At 38.1% G+C, this 15,985-nt stretch overlaps 2 protein-coding genes across 12 annotated transcripts in view; both read right to left on the reverse strand.

Annotated features, from left to right (window-relative positions):
- CFAP70 (cilia and flagella associated protein 70) overlaps positions 1 to 10,298 on the reverse strand; it is an 83,341-nt gene extending 73,043 nt beyond the window's left edge. For 5 of the 7 annotated variants that reach the window (XM_069572042.1, XM_069572043.1, XM_069572046.1 and 2 more), the window contains exons 1-5: positions 10,117 to 10,205; positions 8,096 to 8,198; positions 6,742 to 6,931; positions 708 to 806; positions 458 to 537 (exon numbers count right to left, since the gene is read on the reverse strand). In XM_069572042.1, coding sequence (XP_069428143.1) covers positions 458 to 537; positions 708 to 806; positions 6,742 to 6,931; positions 8,096 to 8,158 — 432 coding nt within the window. In that variant the 5' untranslated portion in view covers positions 8,159 to 8,198; positions 10,117 to 10,205. Of the gene's footprint in view, positions 1 to 457; positions 538 to 707; positions 807 to 6,741; positions 6,932 to 8,095; positions 8,199 to 10,116 lie in introns of all 7 variants that reach the window. The other 2 variants (XM_069572045.1, XM_069572041.1) reach the window with 1 other exon arrangement.
- Positions 10,299 to 10,580: 282 nt separating this feature from the next.
- The window catches only part of ANXA7 (annexin A7), a 33,102-nt gene continuing 27,697 nt past the window's right edge, over positions 10,581 to 15,985 (reverse strand). For all 5 annotated transcript variants that reach the window (XM_069572100.1, XM_069572101.1, XM_069572099.1 and 2 more), the window contains one exon: positions 10,581 to 14,702. In XM_069572100.1, the coding sequence (XP_069428201.1) occupies positions 14,580 to 14,702 (123 nt within the window). In that variant the 3' untranslated portion in view covers positions 10,581 to 14,579. The remainder of the gene's footprint in view (positions 14,703 to 15,985) is intronic.

Raw genomic sequence — 15,985 nt, forward strand, 5'->3', positions numbered from 1 at the left:
AACAAGGCCCAGAACACAAACCAGTAGCACAGCCTACCGATTCATGCTTCCCCTCTTCCGGTGGTCAGGGGCAGGCTACCATGCAGAAACTGTGTTAGCTGCCTCAGATACTATTTAATTTAACCCACCAGGACATAGTTAAAGAGGTATTTTGATGGGTAAACCTTCCCTATATATACCCCTGGGCAAAGTAACAGATATCTACTCTGTGTCCATATACCCCACCCCATCATTTAATCACACTGGTGGTCATAACTTTTGATGAGTGGACTATGAACTCCTAAGGTAGGATTCTGCCTTTTTTATCTTTGTTTCCCAGAACCTAACACTACGTGTGCCTGTGAAAAGAAGGAAAGAAGGTGCCTGACGAATTAGACTCAACTAAATTGAACCTTACGAGCAGACAGTCTTGACTGAACATCAGGCTGAAATGTTGGAGAGTTAAAACTCTGATTACCTTAACACCTGATCGAAAAGGTTCTATGGGCGAACCTGGCACAGGGTGCAGTGGTACCACTGTTGCAAATGAACTTTCTCCTGTGAAAAGAAGCCCAGGTCAAGCCAAAAAAGGAAGGGTTTTGCAGAGATAGCTGTGCTCATCGTTTCATCGCATCTCTCAAATTCATTGCGGGTGATTTTTGTACTTCTCTGGAACTAAGTTTCACGGGCTTGGTTATTTCTGCTGTTGAGCAAATCACACATCTGACCTTCCAGCAGAGGAAGAAGGTCCACCACAGCCTGACCAAGAACCATGGTCTTCTCCTCTTTCTGTTTCTTTTCCTTTGGTAAAACTTCAGTCACTGTTACTAGAAAAATCAAAACAAAGAAATGAGAACATGTCTAACTCACAAATCAGATAACCAAGGTACAAACAAAGTACTGTCAAAGAAAATCAAGTTAAGAGAAATGAACTGGAAACTCAAGAAGGCACCATTATTAGCAACTTCCAGTGGGAGATGCTGGACCTTCTCAGTGACTTATTAAACTTCTTTCCATGCAAATTATTTTTAGAAAGGATTTTAGATCATCATCATGTACACACATCAGTATAAATTTACTGATACATATGACTGTAACAAAGTTTCACATAATATTCATCCTTACTAGCTCAAAATCCTTAGGTATTTTCTATTACGTTTCATGTATAAGAAATTACTGGTCATGACTCCCTCAATCAACTTTCAGAAAGACTAAAAATCACCATCTGTAGTTTGAAAAACACTGTTCCAGGTCTTCCCATATTGCCCAGCGTAGGACTTAGCACACCTTGGAATAATTTATAGAGCATGCAAGGTATGTACCAGGCTTTTCACTGCAGCATCATTCCTTGTATGTGTTGATATTTATTATGAAAAATTTCAAATATGTAAAAATGAGTAGCACAGATGGTAAAGAATCTGCCTGCAATGCAGGAGACCTGGGTTCAGTCCCTGTGTTGGGAAGATCCCCTGGAGAAGGAAACGGCAACCCACTCCAGTATTCTTACCTCTGGAAAACCCCATAGACAGAGGAGCCTGGTGGGCTACAGTCCATGGGGTCACAAAGAGTTGGACGTGACCAACGTGTAAAATATCCCTATTAAGCTTATATGCAGAATACATCATGAGAAATGCTGGGCTGGAATAAGCACAAGCTGGAATCAAGATTGCCACAAGAAATATCAATAACCTCAGATATGCAGATGACACCATCCTTATGGCAGAAAGTGAAGAAGAACTAAACAGTCTCTTGATGAAAGTGAAAGAGGAGAGTGAAGAAGCTAGCTTAAAACTCAACATTCAGAAAACGAAGATCATGGCATTCAGTCCCATCACTTCATGGGAAATAGATGGGGAAACAGTGGAAACAGTGGCAGACTTTATTTTTCTGGGCTCCCAAATGACTGCAGATGGTGATTGCAGTCATGAAATTAACAGACGCTTACTCCTTGGAAAGAAAGTTATGACCAACCTAGACGGCATATTAAAAAACAGAGACATTACTTTGCCAACAAAGGTCCGTCTAATCAAGGCTATGGTTTTTCCAGTGGTCATGTATGGATGTGAGAGTGGGACTGTGAAGAAAGCTGAGCACAGAAGAATTGATGCTTTTGAACTGTGGTGTTGGAGAAGACTCTTGAGAGTCCCTTGGACTGCAAGGAGATCCAACCAGTCCATCCTAAAGGAGATCAGTCCTGGGTGTTCATTGGAAAGACTGATGCTGAAGCTGAAACTCCAATACTTTGGCCACCTCATGCAAAGAGTTGACTCATTGGAAAAGACCCTCATGCTGGGAGGGATTGGGGGCAGGAGAAGAAGGGGACGACAGAGGATGAGATGGCTGGATGGCATCACAGACTCGATGGACATGAGTCTGAGTGAACTCCGGGCATTGGTGATGGACAGGGAGGCCTGGCATGCTGCAATTCATGGGGGCGCAGAGTCGGACACAACTGAGCGACTGAACTGAACTAGACTGATAACCAGCATGGAGGTTTAACAATAGTTAGCATATACTTGCTTCATGTTCGTGGAAATACTTCCAAGTAACTTACAGACATCTTTACATTTTACTCCCAAATATTAAAGTATACAAATCCAAAATACAGTACTTTCCTACATAACCACAACATCTCTATCACATCTAGTAAATATGCATAACAGCATTAAACATAATGCCTTAATGCATCTAATGCCCAGTCTACATCTAACATTTCTCAACTGTCCCAAAATTTATTCTGTAGCTGGTGTGTATCAAAGGCCACATGTTGCAATTGGCTGTCATGATTCTTCATGTTCTTTTCATTTACAACCGTCCCTCCTCCCACATACATTTTTTTAATATGGCACTGCTTTCTTGGAGACATCAGAACAGTTATAGAGAATATCTCACCTTCTGGATTCATCTTTTTTCTTTCTCATTATATTTATTTCTCAATCCTTGTTTCCTCTAAATTTAGGTTGTAGAGCCTGAGCTACTCCATCTTGTAAAAGAATTCCATTTTTGCAAAGGTACCGGGCAAACAGACTTAGACTTTGGATATTGCCTAAACTTGCCCCGCTATGCACGAGCCAATCAGCCCTTAGGATAAACCTCCTGACTTTAAGTTCAAGGATATGTGATTTACCTTGGAAGTAATGATTTACATTTGTGATTTACCTTGGAACTAATGATTTACATTTGTGATTTACCTTGGAAGTGATGATTTACCTTTGTGAAATAATGATTCACCGTGTAAGTGAAAAAAAATCAATCAGAGATCCACACACAACGCTATAGAAGAGGGTAACCAATCAGCAGTCCTTCAGCCTGAACATCCCTTTTTGTTACCCTTTCACCTGAATATTCCCTATATAAGCAGTGTAACCCAAAACTCGGGGCTCCCTCCCTAGAGCCGCTGCGTCGGTGGCGGTGGGAGCCCTAGCTCGAGCTAGCAATAAACCGCTGTATGCTTTTGCATTGCCGTGGACGTCTTATTTCTCTCAGTTTTGGGGACTCGGACTTCGGGCATAACAAGGTTCCTCTGTCAGCATTTTTAGCAAAGTTAATACAATTTGGTAACATATTTGTCTAAATGTTACATTATTAAACTCTGTGATCTTGCTAATTGTGAAAATGGAATCTCTGCTTAATTTTATTTCTCATATTAAAGTGAGATTGAACATTTTCCATATGTTTAACGGTAAGTTATGTTTCTTTATCTGTGAAATTTTCATATCTCTTTCATATGCTTTGTGCATTTATCCATTAGGTTCTAGGTGTTTTTTTAATTGGTATATAGGAGCTCTTTAAAGGGAAAGTACAGAACAGAACTGCAAATTGTATCTCAGTTTGTGATATCTTAGAGTTGCTTATGTAAAATGTATTTTGTTTTCCTTCTGTGGCTTCTGCATTGGTAAAATACTTAGAAAGGCTTCACTACTCTATTTGTTTAATTATGGTACATAATTTAATTTTGTATGCACATTTTATCCATCTATAATTTATAATTCAAAAAGATACATAATTCAAAAAATTCAAAAAAGACACATGTACCCTTGTTCATAGTAGCACTATTCACAATAGCCAAGACATGGAGACAACTTAAATGTCCATCCACAGATGAATGGATAAGGAGGATACACACACACACACACACATACACACACACACACATACACACACACACATAATGGAATACCAGACATCCATAATGAAGATTGAAATGAGGCCATTTGCAGCAACACGGATGCAACCAGAGATTACCATACTAAGTGAAGTAAGTCAGAAAAAGAAAGACAACTACCGTATGATATCACCTATATGTGGAAACTAAAATACGGCACAAAAAAAAGTGGATATATATGTATGTGTAACTGACTCTTTGCTGTATGGCAATAACTAACACAACATTGTAAATCAACTATACTCCAATAAAAACTTTAAATTACAAAAGTCGTCATAAGTCAAATTATAGTATACCTTAATGTGAATATTCAAAGGGACAATTCTAATTTAAACATATCTCAAGGCTACTAATGTTAATAATAAAAAAGACAAAACAAAAATAAATAAATAAAATATGGCACAAACGAACCTATCCATAAAACAGAAACAGACTCACAGAAACAGACTCACAGACACAGACGACAGACTTGTGGCTGCCAAGGTAAAGTGGGTGAGGGAGAGGGATGGACTGGGAGGTTGAGGTTAATAAGTCAAACTATCAAGTTTAGAATGGATAAGCCACAAGGTCCTACTTTATAGCACAGGGAACTATAATCTCCTGGGATAAACCATAATGTAAAAGAATATTAAAAAAGAATGCATGTATGTGTATAACTGAGTCACTTTGTTGTACAGTAGAAATTAGCACTGAAGGAAAGTTACATGGCTCAAAATAGCCTGGAGCTAAAACTCCCCTTCAGGTCCTCCCCTCCGTTCTATGCAAAACAAAGAACTCTCATCCGAAGGAAAAAATGGACATTAAGGTTGATTACACGCAGCTCCCAGCTGGTCCAGCCTCTGGCCAATCTCCAAAATTCCTTGCCCCAAATTCCCTGCCCCAGCTGTTTAAGAGATAACTACTCCGAACAACGTGTTGGAGAAGACTCTTGAGAGTCCCTTGGACTGCAAGGAGATCCAACCAGTCCATTCTGAAGGAGATCAACCCTGGGTCTTCTTTGGAAGGAATGATGCTAAAGCTGAAACTCCAGTACTTTGGCCACTTCATGCAAAGAGTTAACTCATTGGAAAAGACTCCGATGCTGGGATTGGGGGCAGGAGGAGAAGGGGACAACAGAGGATGAGATGGTTGGATGGCATCACTGACTCGATGGACGTGAGTCTGAGTGAACTCCGGGAGTTGGTGATGGACAGGGAGGCCTGGCATACTGCGATTCATGGGGTTGCAAAGGGTCGGACACGACTGAGCGACTGAAACTGAACTGACTCCAAACCACATTGGAAAAGAACAGGCCCCCTTAAGACCGTAACTTTCCACATACATGCCTATATATACTTACTTATTTCTTAGGTTAGTGCAGCAGCTCACTGATCTGACTGCTGCCCCTTCTCGCCTCATTAAAGGTGATCTGTTCCTGTAAAGTGTCGGTCTCGTTCTTTTTCTGAACCTCGCCTTCTCTAACTCCCTTACCTTACAAGCACATTAGAAATCAACTGTATTTCAATAAAAATAAATAAATAAAATAAAAATTTTAAATTCACACTATCAAAAAAAGGATATGGATTAAAACAAAATAAAACAAAAAAGACTTAGCCTAGAATATAGGTTTAGGAACAAAGTGTTTCAGAGATAATATTATGTAGCTAGCAACTGTAAAAGTGTGAATATAGAAACTATCCATTCATTCTTTCAACAAATATTTTTGAGCCCTTTTATATCCCAGATATTTCTAGGTGCTAGAAATTCTGAAATAAGATACCGTCTGATTTTAAGAAGTGTCTCCTCTAAAAAGGAAGAAAGTTAAAAATGCTCTACAGTATGGTGAATATATAGAAGTACAGATAGGGTTGCCAGATGCCCAATTAAATATGAATTTCAGATAAAGAACAAATAATTTTTTACTGTAAATATGTCTCAAATAGTTTTTTGCTTTGTTTTTTTTTTTCCCCTAAATCTGACAACCCTAAATATAAGAATACAAAGGAAAAGCTTCCAAACCAGCTTAGGAGACCAACGCTGCAAAGTCCAATTATATGTCTATTCATTTATGCCCATGGATTTATTTGAGGATTATCTCCATTCTTGTTTGACTGTTAACAGAACTTACTAGTTACTAAATAGTTATTAAATAATATTTTTAGGGAAATTAAAATGAGTTGTACACATGAATAGATCAAATTATCTATATATCACTGGTCTTGCTTTCAAACTTGGGGTTCTTTTTTTCATAAAAGAGAATGTTTACTTCTTTCTATATTATTGCTTACTGTTTCTTCAAAATTGTATAAATTCTCTTTTTTGGTGATCATATATGTGTTTTATTATCAACTGCTGGAAAGAATAAAGCCAATTTGGAAAATTTTTTTAAATCATTTAAAAAAGTCCAGTTACATGTCAAAAGGTCTTTGATACAAACGGATTAAAATTAGCAGGTCATGGTGACAGCTGCCAGAACCAGGCAAGACTCAAATTACTCTGTGTTATTTCTAGATTAAAAAGGTTAAGATGTGTTCATCTGTCCCAACAAAAGCTACTAAATACTTCAGAATTCCCTGATCACTCACATGATTATTGTATCTAGAATCACAAGGACTTACAGAACACAGGTTTGTGGGCGAGGTCATCTAAAGCGATTCCTCCTCCTTCAGGACTGAACTCAAAGCTGCAAGTGAAGTTGTATTTTGCAGTTCCTTCTGGAGAAACAGTAATTTTTGCAGAGTCTCCCAGAACCACTTGATTGAATTCTGCACGAATAAAGGTAACTGAAGTATCTCCTTTAAAACCTTTCTGTTGACAGAAACATACTTTACAATTATATTCAAATAAAGAATTTTCCCACATGTCTGGCAACCCATTGTGACTTAAACTGACACATTTTAAACATTTTTGTAACAAGCTGTACCACAAATACAAATGGGGGAAGTAGAAAGTCATTAAACAAATACAGCTGCAGCTAAATGCAATATTCTATTTAAAGGCCATTAAGTTGGAAGTTTTGAAAAATAAGTTATTGTGTTTATATAATTATAAAAGCACACTGTGGAAATCTTTTATGATTTTGTTTTTAATTGGAGTGGAAGTTTTGAAAAAGTGAGGAAAGCACATAGAAAAACTAATTACCTATAATAATATATTTTCTAGTGTTTTGCTGTTATGTAGATATATATATATACACATTTATATATACCTTTAAAATAAAGTAGAGATCATTTATTATATCCTGTTTTGGAATAAGCTGTTTGACTTCATAGTACTGAATGAATATTTTGACATTTCATTATTCTTTTAAAGTTTAATAGTTATACTGCAGTTTCATCAAATGAAATTAATCACAAGAGAAGCTCTGGAAGAATTCAGATCCTTTTCAGGAGAAAGGAACTGCTGTTTAGGAAAATGAGAACCAGCTGTTTTACCCTCATTAAGTTTAGTATTTAAATTGCCAGGCATTTTATACACACTAACATGACTTGCAGATTATGCTGCTGCTGCTGCTAAGTCGCTTCAGTCACGTCTGACTCTGTGCGACACCATAGACGGCAGCCCACCAGGCTCCCCCATCCCTGGGATTCTCTAGGCAAGAATACTGGAGTAGGTTACCATTTCCTTCACCAATGCATGAAAGTGAAAAGTCAAAGTGAAGTCGCTCAGTCGTGTCCGACTCTTCGCGACCTCATGGACTGCAGCCTACCAGGCTCCTCCATCCATGGGATTTTCCAGGCAAGAGTACTGGAGTACAGGAACACTGAGAAGGAAGTGCCATTACTATGTAAAGCCATGGCATTTGGTGGGACAGAAACATGCAGAACTCCATTCCTCCTGCTAATGTTCCCAACACATTCTTCCCCAAGCCACAATAGGATGACTGACAGGGAGACAGGAGGCTAAAGACAAACGTGCTCTCAAGAACGAATAAACTAGGGACTTCGAGAATTCCCGAAAATATAACTTTACCAAGTCATATCCCTCTGTCACAGTGATCTGCACAGGTCTGCCTGTCGATGACACCTGCTCCATATCAGCACCTGGGCAAAACCTCTCTGGTCTTCTTTGAGCTCTGTGAACATAAGAAGTGAATCTGTTCCCTTATATTCTACAGCTGCACAACTATCCACATTACATCATAACCGATACCAGGGGAAAACCTAGGGAAATGCCTTACTCCAGTACTGCTTTGTCCTCTTTCCAACCATTGGTGCCAGACAGGCAGTGCTTTAGGGAGCTAGTCACAGGATGACTCTGCTGGTTAGTGCTAAAAAATCCTCTTTATACATGTAACTACCCATTACGAGCAAATTATGACAAGGCACGTGAAGTGAAGTCGCTCAGTCGTGTCCAACTCTTTGTGACCCCACGGACTGTAGCCTACCAGGCTCCTCCCTCCATGGGATTTTCCAGGCAAGAGTACTGGAGTGGGTTGCCATTTCCTTCTCCAGGGGATCTTCCCTGACCCAGAGATCGCAGCCAGGTCTCCCGCATTCCAGGCAGACGCTTTAACCTCTGAGCCACCAGGGAAGCCCAGGCAAAGAGGGTAGGAATGCCATCACCCCACCTCCCATCCCCCACATCCTTCATAGTGGTTTTGGTAGCTTTTTTCTTTTTTTTTTCTGATGTGCAAGACTCCCCTCAAGGGTTATTTAATCTCTCAGTTTTAGAAAAACACATTTTGATAACAAGAAGCAACCATACAGAATGTTAGCCCACTGAAAAGAGTTCTGACATATGTCTTATTTAGTCAAAGACATTTTCAAATGATTTTACAACACTAAGGACACACTTTCAAAAATAAATTGGATAGCTGTTAAGGAAAAAAAGGTCATATTTTCTGACTCAATTAAAAATGGAACTTAATGCAATTCCAACACTTTCATAGGATACACTTTGTTAAGTGTGTCTAGGCTAGTGGTAAAAAAAAAAAAAAAGATGTTGCTGTCCCCAAGCTTCTGCCTCTTTCTGACAAGTCGCTCACTTTCCGTTAACTACAAGTCTCAGATCACTTGTGAAACGTTATGTCTCCAGGCTAACTTAGGGCCTAAGTGGCCCTGACAACTTTCTTACCAAGTTTACATTTGAAATGATCTTGTATATAAGTCTCCTTTTTTTCTTTTTCAAAAGCAGTACACGAATTAGGCCTTCACTAGCCTGGCCCTGGAGAAATGCCTAACTTTTCTGGGCCTCAGTGTCACCTTCCGTAAAACGGATAATATAACCTGACCTGTTACACATTTGTTGTGAATATCCACTAAAATAGTAAAACTGCTTAATCAATGAAGCACTTCACAAAAGGTGTTATTGACAGGCACTACTTGAGTGCTACTGAATGCTCAATTACTCCTTTAAAGACAAGTAATCTGTCACACATTTCTGCAGCCCCTGAGTGCCTGGCATCATGCCTTGGCAAGAGTCATTAGCAGCATATTTGTTAAATGAGTGCAAGAAATCTGGCCAGCTAAAAGTTATAGTCAAGGCAATCAGGTGGGGGCTCCTGTTGCCACCGACAAGGTACGCGATTGTTATCTGCTCAGAAGTTTCAGGAGGGGAAGTCAGATTAGAAATAGGTTAGATGCACTACAGTAAATCAACTATACTACAATCTTAAAATTTTTAATGTAATAAAAAAATTTTTAAATAGCTAAAAAAAACAACGAAAAAGGAACCGTTTACATGAAAGATAATGTTACTGGCGGTGGTCTGGAGACAGAAGCCCAGTGTGCACTTATTGGCGGGGGAACCTCGGCGCAAACCGGGAAGTGGGTTCTGAATCTGGCTTTGGGTGGGAGGCCTGGGCCTGGCGGGAGAGTCGGGGGCCTATCGGGGTCGGCAGCTTTCAGGTCTGTACGCGAGTACAATCGTGCAGGGATGCGACCTGTGGGTTAAGCTGAAGGAGAAGAGACTAAGGTAAAGCGGTGTGGCCGCAGGGTTGGAGTGGTGAGCCCGAAAAGAGATGATTTTCTAAGGAGTGCTACCAGTCTTACCGAACAGCCGCAGAAGCGTTTTTCGCAACTATAGCAACCAATTACCTCTCGCGATAACTTTGTCTCCGCAATCACCACAAGCTGATCCCAAGACTCGCGATAACATTGCCAGGGGGAAGAAAGGATGGGGGCGCCAGGTGAGATTTTGCGCGTGCGCCCTGGAAACCTTGCTCTTGAGCCACAACCTCCGTGGCTGGCTGGGGTTTCGTATTTTCGTAGATGCCACTTTCCCTTACCCAGGGTGTTGGCTAAGTACAAAGTTTTCCACTTTCGAGTTTGCTTTCTCAACTCCTTTCTTTCAGTAGTGAAAGTGAAGTCGCTCAGCGTGTCCGACTCTTTGCGACCCCATAGACTGGAGCCTGCAGGCTTCTCCGTCCATGGGATTTTCCAGGCAAGAGTACTGGAGTGGGTTGCCATTTCCTTTCTTTCAATAACCCTCCATAAATAGACAAACCAAAAGGAAATTTATTTAAAGATAAAAACCTTTATTAAACGATTTTGAAAACAGATCATTTAAGTTTTTCTCCGTGAAAAATGCGGCTAAGACAATATTTGCAAAGTAAGTGCCTCACACACTGTTGGAAGAATGCAAAACCACTATGCTTCTAGTGCGCAATATTTACACAATAGACTCCAAATATATGATGTTAATGGAAACATTTAATACATTTGAAATTCAGCATTACCTCAGAGTTGGAAAGGCAAAATACAATAGCAAAAACCTGGAAACAACCCAAAGGAAGAGTGGATGAATACACTGATAATATATCCAAAAAATTGCATATTACAAAGCAGTCAAAATGGATTAACTATAGCTATTCACCGTGTCGATGAATCTTAGCAGTATACATACTTTAAAATGTTGCACTGTTAGGAGCCACTTGAGGGGGGCTCCTGGCCAAATCAAACAATTTGAACATCAAAGTAAACAATGATAATGGATTACAATCTGTTGAATAAGATAGGAATACACAAGTTCACACTGATATAATGAAGAGAATGGAAAGCTCTTTATAGCAGTTGAATGTCAATCCAGTAATGGAGAGGAAATGATTGAAATAGAGAATTACCACTTGGCACCAACTATAGAAGTGGCTGATTCAGACAGGAGTCTTCGGTGCTAAGGCTGGTATGTGGAGATTTGATAAGGAATAGTTTAGTGGCATGATTTTGGAATACTAATCAATTACAAAGGGAAAAACTGAATTTAAGAAGCCAGCATGATCAAATGATCAAGGTTAACATCACCAGTGTGGGGAGGAGTCTACATTTTATGCCTCCTCATGAGACTCGCTGAGAAAAGCAAAGCATCATTTTGTGGTATTCCTACAGACAAAGGACCCAGATTGTAAGCCATCCTATAATAAAAGCTTGTACCTTTTAATAAAACTGTAAAGCTACAGAAGACTGGCAACTCGTCCAGATTAAAGGAGTCTGAAAATACACAACTAAATGCAGTACGTATTTCTGTATAGGATGTTGACCCAGAAATGAAGAGACATTGTTGGGATAGTGGGCAAAATTTGAATAGGCTTAATAGATTGGGTGGTAGTGTTGTACCAATATTGATTTACTGATGGGGAAGATTGTTTGCCACTATGTAGAAGAGTGACCCTGTTCAGGGGAAAACACCCGCTGGAGTGTTTAGAAGTGACGGGACAGCGTGACTGCAGTTTGCTCTCTCAACCCACCAACAGTTCAGATAAACACTAATAACAAAAGACTTATGCACACACACACACACTCAGAATAAGTAATGAACCAATAAAATATTAACTATGAGAATCTAGGTAAAGAGGACATGGGAGTTCTTTGTACTGTCCTGGTAACTTTTCTATACATTTGAAATTATTTCAAAACAAATTATTAAACTATACACACACACATTACTTTCCATGGAGAGTCACCAGAGTCTAATTTTAAAAATAAATTGCTTTTCTGCTAATAAACATATTAAAATTATAAAAATTGAGAAAAATGCCTTTAAAGTTAGTGTTATAAGTCATAAAAGTTCTCAAAAACAATAACAAGTAACTGTTGAGTAAGACATTTCTCCCAGGATTTTTTCCCAAGTGAAGATTACGACTGAATTTGTGCTGAGATAACTATCCTACCTTCTATACATCATAATCTTTTTTGGGACCATGTGGCTTGTGGGATCTTAGTTCCTCAAACAGGGGATCAAACCTGGTCCTCCAGCAGCAGCAGCATGGAGTCCTAACCACTGGATTGCCAGGGAATTCTCAATAACCCAGTTTAAAAACAGGCATTTTAATAGATATTTCCCCAAAGAAGATATGCAAATGGATAATCAAGAAAATATGGCCAATCAAGAAAATATATTCATTAGTTATTAGGGAAATGCAAATCAAAACTGCAATGAGATGCCACTTTACATCCACTAGGATGGTTAGAATCAAAGAGACAATGATAGTGTCGGTAAGAATGAAGACATTGGAAGCCTCATTCATTGATGGTAGGACTGTAAAATGGTACAGCTGCTTTGGAAAATAGTTTGGCAGATCCTCGAAAAGTTAAAGACACTACTACTACCAGCAATTTCACTCCTGTTATTATAGCCAAGAGAATTGAAAATTTGTGTCCATAGAAAAGCTTGTGCATGAATATTCATAGCAGCATTATTCATAATGGTAAATAGGTGAAAACAACCCGAATGTCCATCAACTGATAAATGGACAAGCAAAATGTAAATCCAAACAATGGATTATTCAGCCATAAACAGAATGAAGCACTGATTCATACTACCACACAGGTGAACCTTAAAAACAGTACGTTAGTTAAAAGAAGCCAGACACAAAGGGCCACACACTGTATAATTCCATTCGTACCGAAAGCCCCCAACAGGGAAATCCACAGAGACAGAAAGTAGATTAGCGATTGCCAGGGGACAGGCAGGAAGAAAGGAAAGAAGACTGCTAACGGGTGTAAGTTCTCTTTTCGGGTGATGAAAATATTCAAAAATCGATTGTGGTAACTGTTGCACAAGTATGTGAATATCCTAAAAACCCACTAAATTGTACACTTTAAAAGGATGAATGGTATGATATATGAGTTATATCTCAATCTTTAAAAGTTTAAAAATATATTTCTTACAAATTTTTTCTCTAATAACTTACACCCCTTTTCCTTTACCAAATCCTATTGCTGTTGGTTATTTTTCCAAAATCTATGACAGAAATCTATCTTGGCCTGTTATCCTTCGACCAGTGTATCTTGCTTTCGCCTCACACTACAGCTATACATAGGCCTCTAAGAGGAAGGTTGTGTCTTATACCACCTTGCATGTATGTCCCTTGGCACTTACCCCCAAACAAATGTTCACTGAATTGTAATTGATATTTACTATTCTTTCCCTCAATTTTTAGTACAATCATTCACCATATATATATTAAATATCTGCTTTGTGCTAGGGAGTTCAACAAAAAGAACAAATAGGGTTATTATTCTCAGAAGAATTTATAATCTAACAATATCCTTGTATCCTAAGTTTTGTTTAGATCCCCCACTAGATTACAAACCTCCTTCCTTTGTACTTTCCCTAACTTCCTATTGTAATGCTCAACATAATAAGCAATTGCTTAGTACTGGGAATAAACCCAGGTTTGAAATCACACTGCTATAGCACAAACTGAGTTCCTGAACTACTTCTCCAAAAAACTAATATTCAGTCTCCCAGGAAGATGATTTAAGCTTCATTCATTCATTCATTAATTTGGCACCTTTTATGTGTCAAGCTTCATTTTCTTGAATCATGATTAAACTGCAACTAAAATTAAAGTATTTTATAATTTTTTTTTAAAATCAAGGGCCAATAAAGATCTATAGGCAGTCTTAGTAGACATAAAAGTAGGCTATATATTTTAGGCATATAAACATATAATCTCTTTTTAAAAAGCCGCTACAGCCAATACTAAACTATTTTCTATGTGGGAAGTTCAGTGTTTATGAATATAGAATACTGATTTATGTGAAGTAAGATGCAAATTACTCTTTTAGGTCAAAACAGCTGAATTTGTTTTAAAAAGTAATACAATTTTGACATACTACCAACTATAACTGTCCAATGGAAAGCAAAGAGTTTTTTCTAATGTTCAATATTATTTATTAAAATTTATTCAATATTATTACACAGAATTTGAAATTATTGTGACTTTTACTCAATTCGGCATCCTATTTAGAATAAGTGCAGTGAGAATTACGCTTTACAAACATTGCATTATTACTTCATCATTGTGATATGGCTTTACTTGATTGTACATAGAGGAAAAAAATAACATTGGAATTAAGGCAATAACCACATGTGCAAACCAAGCACAATACCCTGACACAGTCCTTAGTAAAAGCTCTTTTGGTTAGGTGAGGGTTGATGTTGCTGCATGCAGGTCAGTCATTGCTTTGCAGGATAAGCTTTGAATAGCTTCATTCATTTATAAAAATCTCTCCTACTGGCCCACAATGGCCAGAAGAAGCTTTCGGTAATCTCCACTCGTGTCACTTGCAATCACTGTGCCCAGCGTCTTCTGATACATCTGACTGAACATCTGTTTTATCTGCACAAGATCGATCTGCATGCAAGACACGATGTTTGTAATATTAGAAAAAAGTTGTTAAAGAAAACTGATAATCTATTAAAATTATTCTTTAGTAGTGAAAAGATCCTAATTATAACCAAAGCAGAGGGGAAAAAACACCAAAGGACTGACATTTTATAGCTAGCATTTATACCAGCACTAGCAAAGTGTTGGCCAGGATGCAGAGAAGTTGAAATCCCTGTTCACTGCTGGTAGGAGTGTAAAGTGGTGCAGCCACTGGAAAACAGTATAGTAATTACTCAAATAAAAATAGAATTACCATACGACACAACCATTGCACTTCTGAGTATCCACAAAAGTGCAACACAGGCTCAAATATTTGCACACCCATGTTAAAAGCAGCATTATTCACAACAGTCAAAGGGTGGAAGCAACCCAAGTGTCCATTGGCGGATGAATGGATAAACAAAAGGTAGAGTATACATTCCTTGGAGAAGGAATTCCAGTATTCTTGCCTGGAAAATCCCATGGACAGAGGAGCCTGGCGGGCTATAGTTCATGGGGTCACCAAGAGTCAGACATGAGCACAATGTATACATACAATGGAATATTATTCAGCCTTAGAAAAGAAGGAAATTCTTACACATGCTACAATGTGGATGAACCCTAAAAATGTTAAAAAGGACAAATACTTTATGATTCCACTTATATAAATTAGCTAGAGAAATCAAATTGCAATACATAAGACAGAAAATAGAATGGTGGCTGCTAGGAGTTGGGAAGCAAAAAGAATGGTGAATTATTGTTTAATGAATATAGATTTTCAGTTTTTTAAGTTGAAAAAGTTCTGGCGGTGATGGTTGCACAACAATGGGAATGAACTTAATGTCACGGAACTATACACTTAAAAGTGATTAAAATGGTAAATTGTGTTACGTATATTTTATTATAATTAAAGAAAAAGAGATCCTGCTTAGAAAATTTAAGTCTAAAAACAAAGACACAACAAAGTTTTTCCAAATATTGTATTACAGTTGTCTTTTAAAAAATGATTTACCTTCTTTCACACAATTTTGTAGTACATGCTTTCTTTCAATTAAAAAAAGTCTACTAAATATACAAAGTCAAAGAAAGGAATACATCTGAGGCTATATTTAAGTAAAAAGATAAAGATAAAACTTTTAAGTTATTTTATTATACAGTGCATGCTAAATTTTAAGAATTTTTATGTCCAATAGGGTTAATCTGCATAGGTCTTTCATACAGCTTTTTGTTGATTTTTTTTTTTTTTTGGCAGCGCCTCATGCTTGCAGGAT

The sequence above is a fragment of the Ovis canadensis genome, chromosome 25, assembly GCF_042477335.2.
Source record: "Ovis canadensis isolate MfBH-ARS-UI-01 breed Bighorn chromosome 25, ARS-UI_OviCan_v2, whole genome shotgun sequence".
Taxonomy (NCBI): domain Eukaryota; kingdom Metazoa; phylum Chordata; class Mammalia; order Artiodactyla; family Bovidae; genus Ovis; species Ovis canadensis.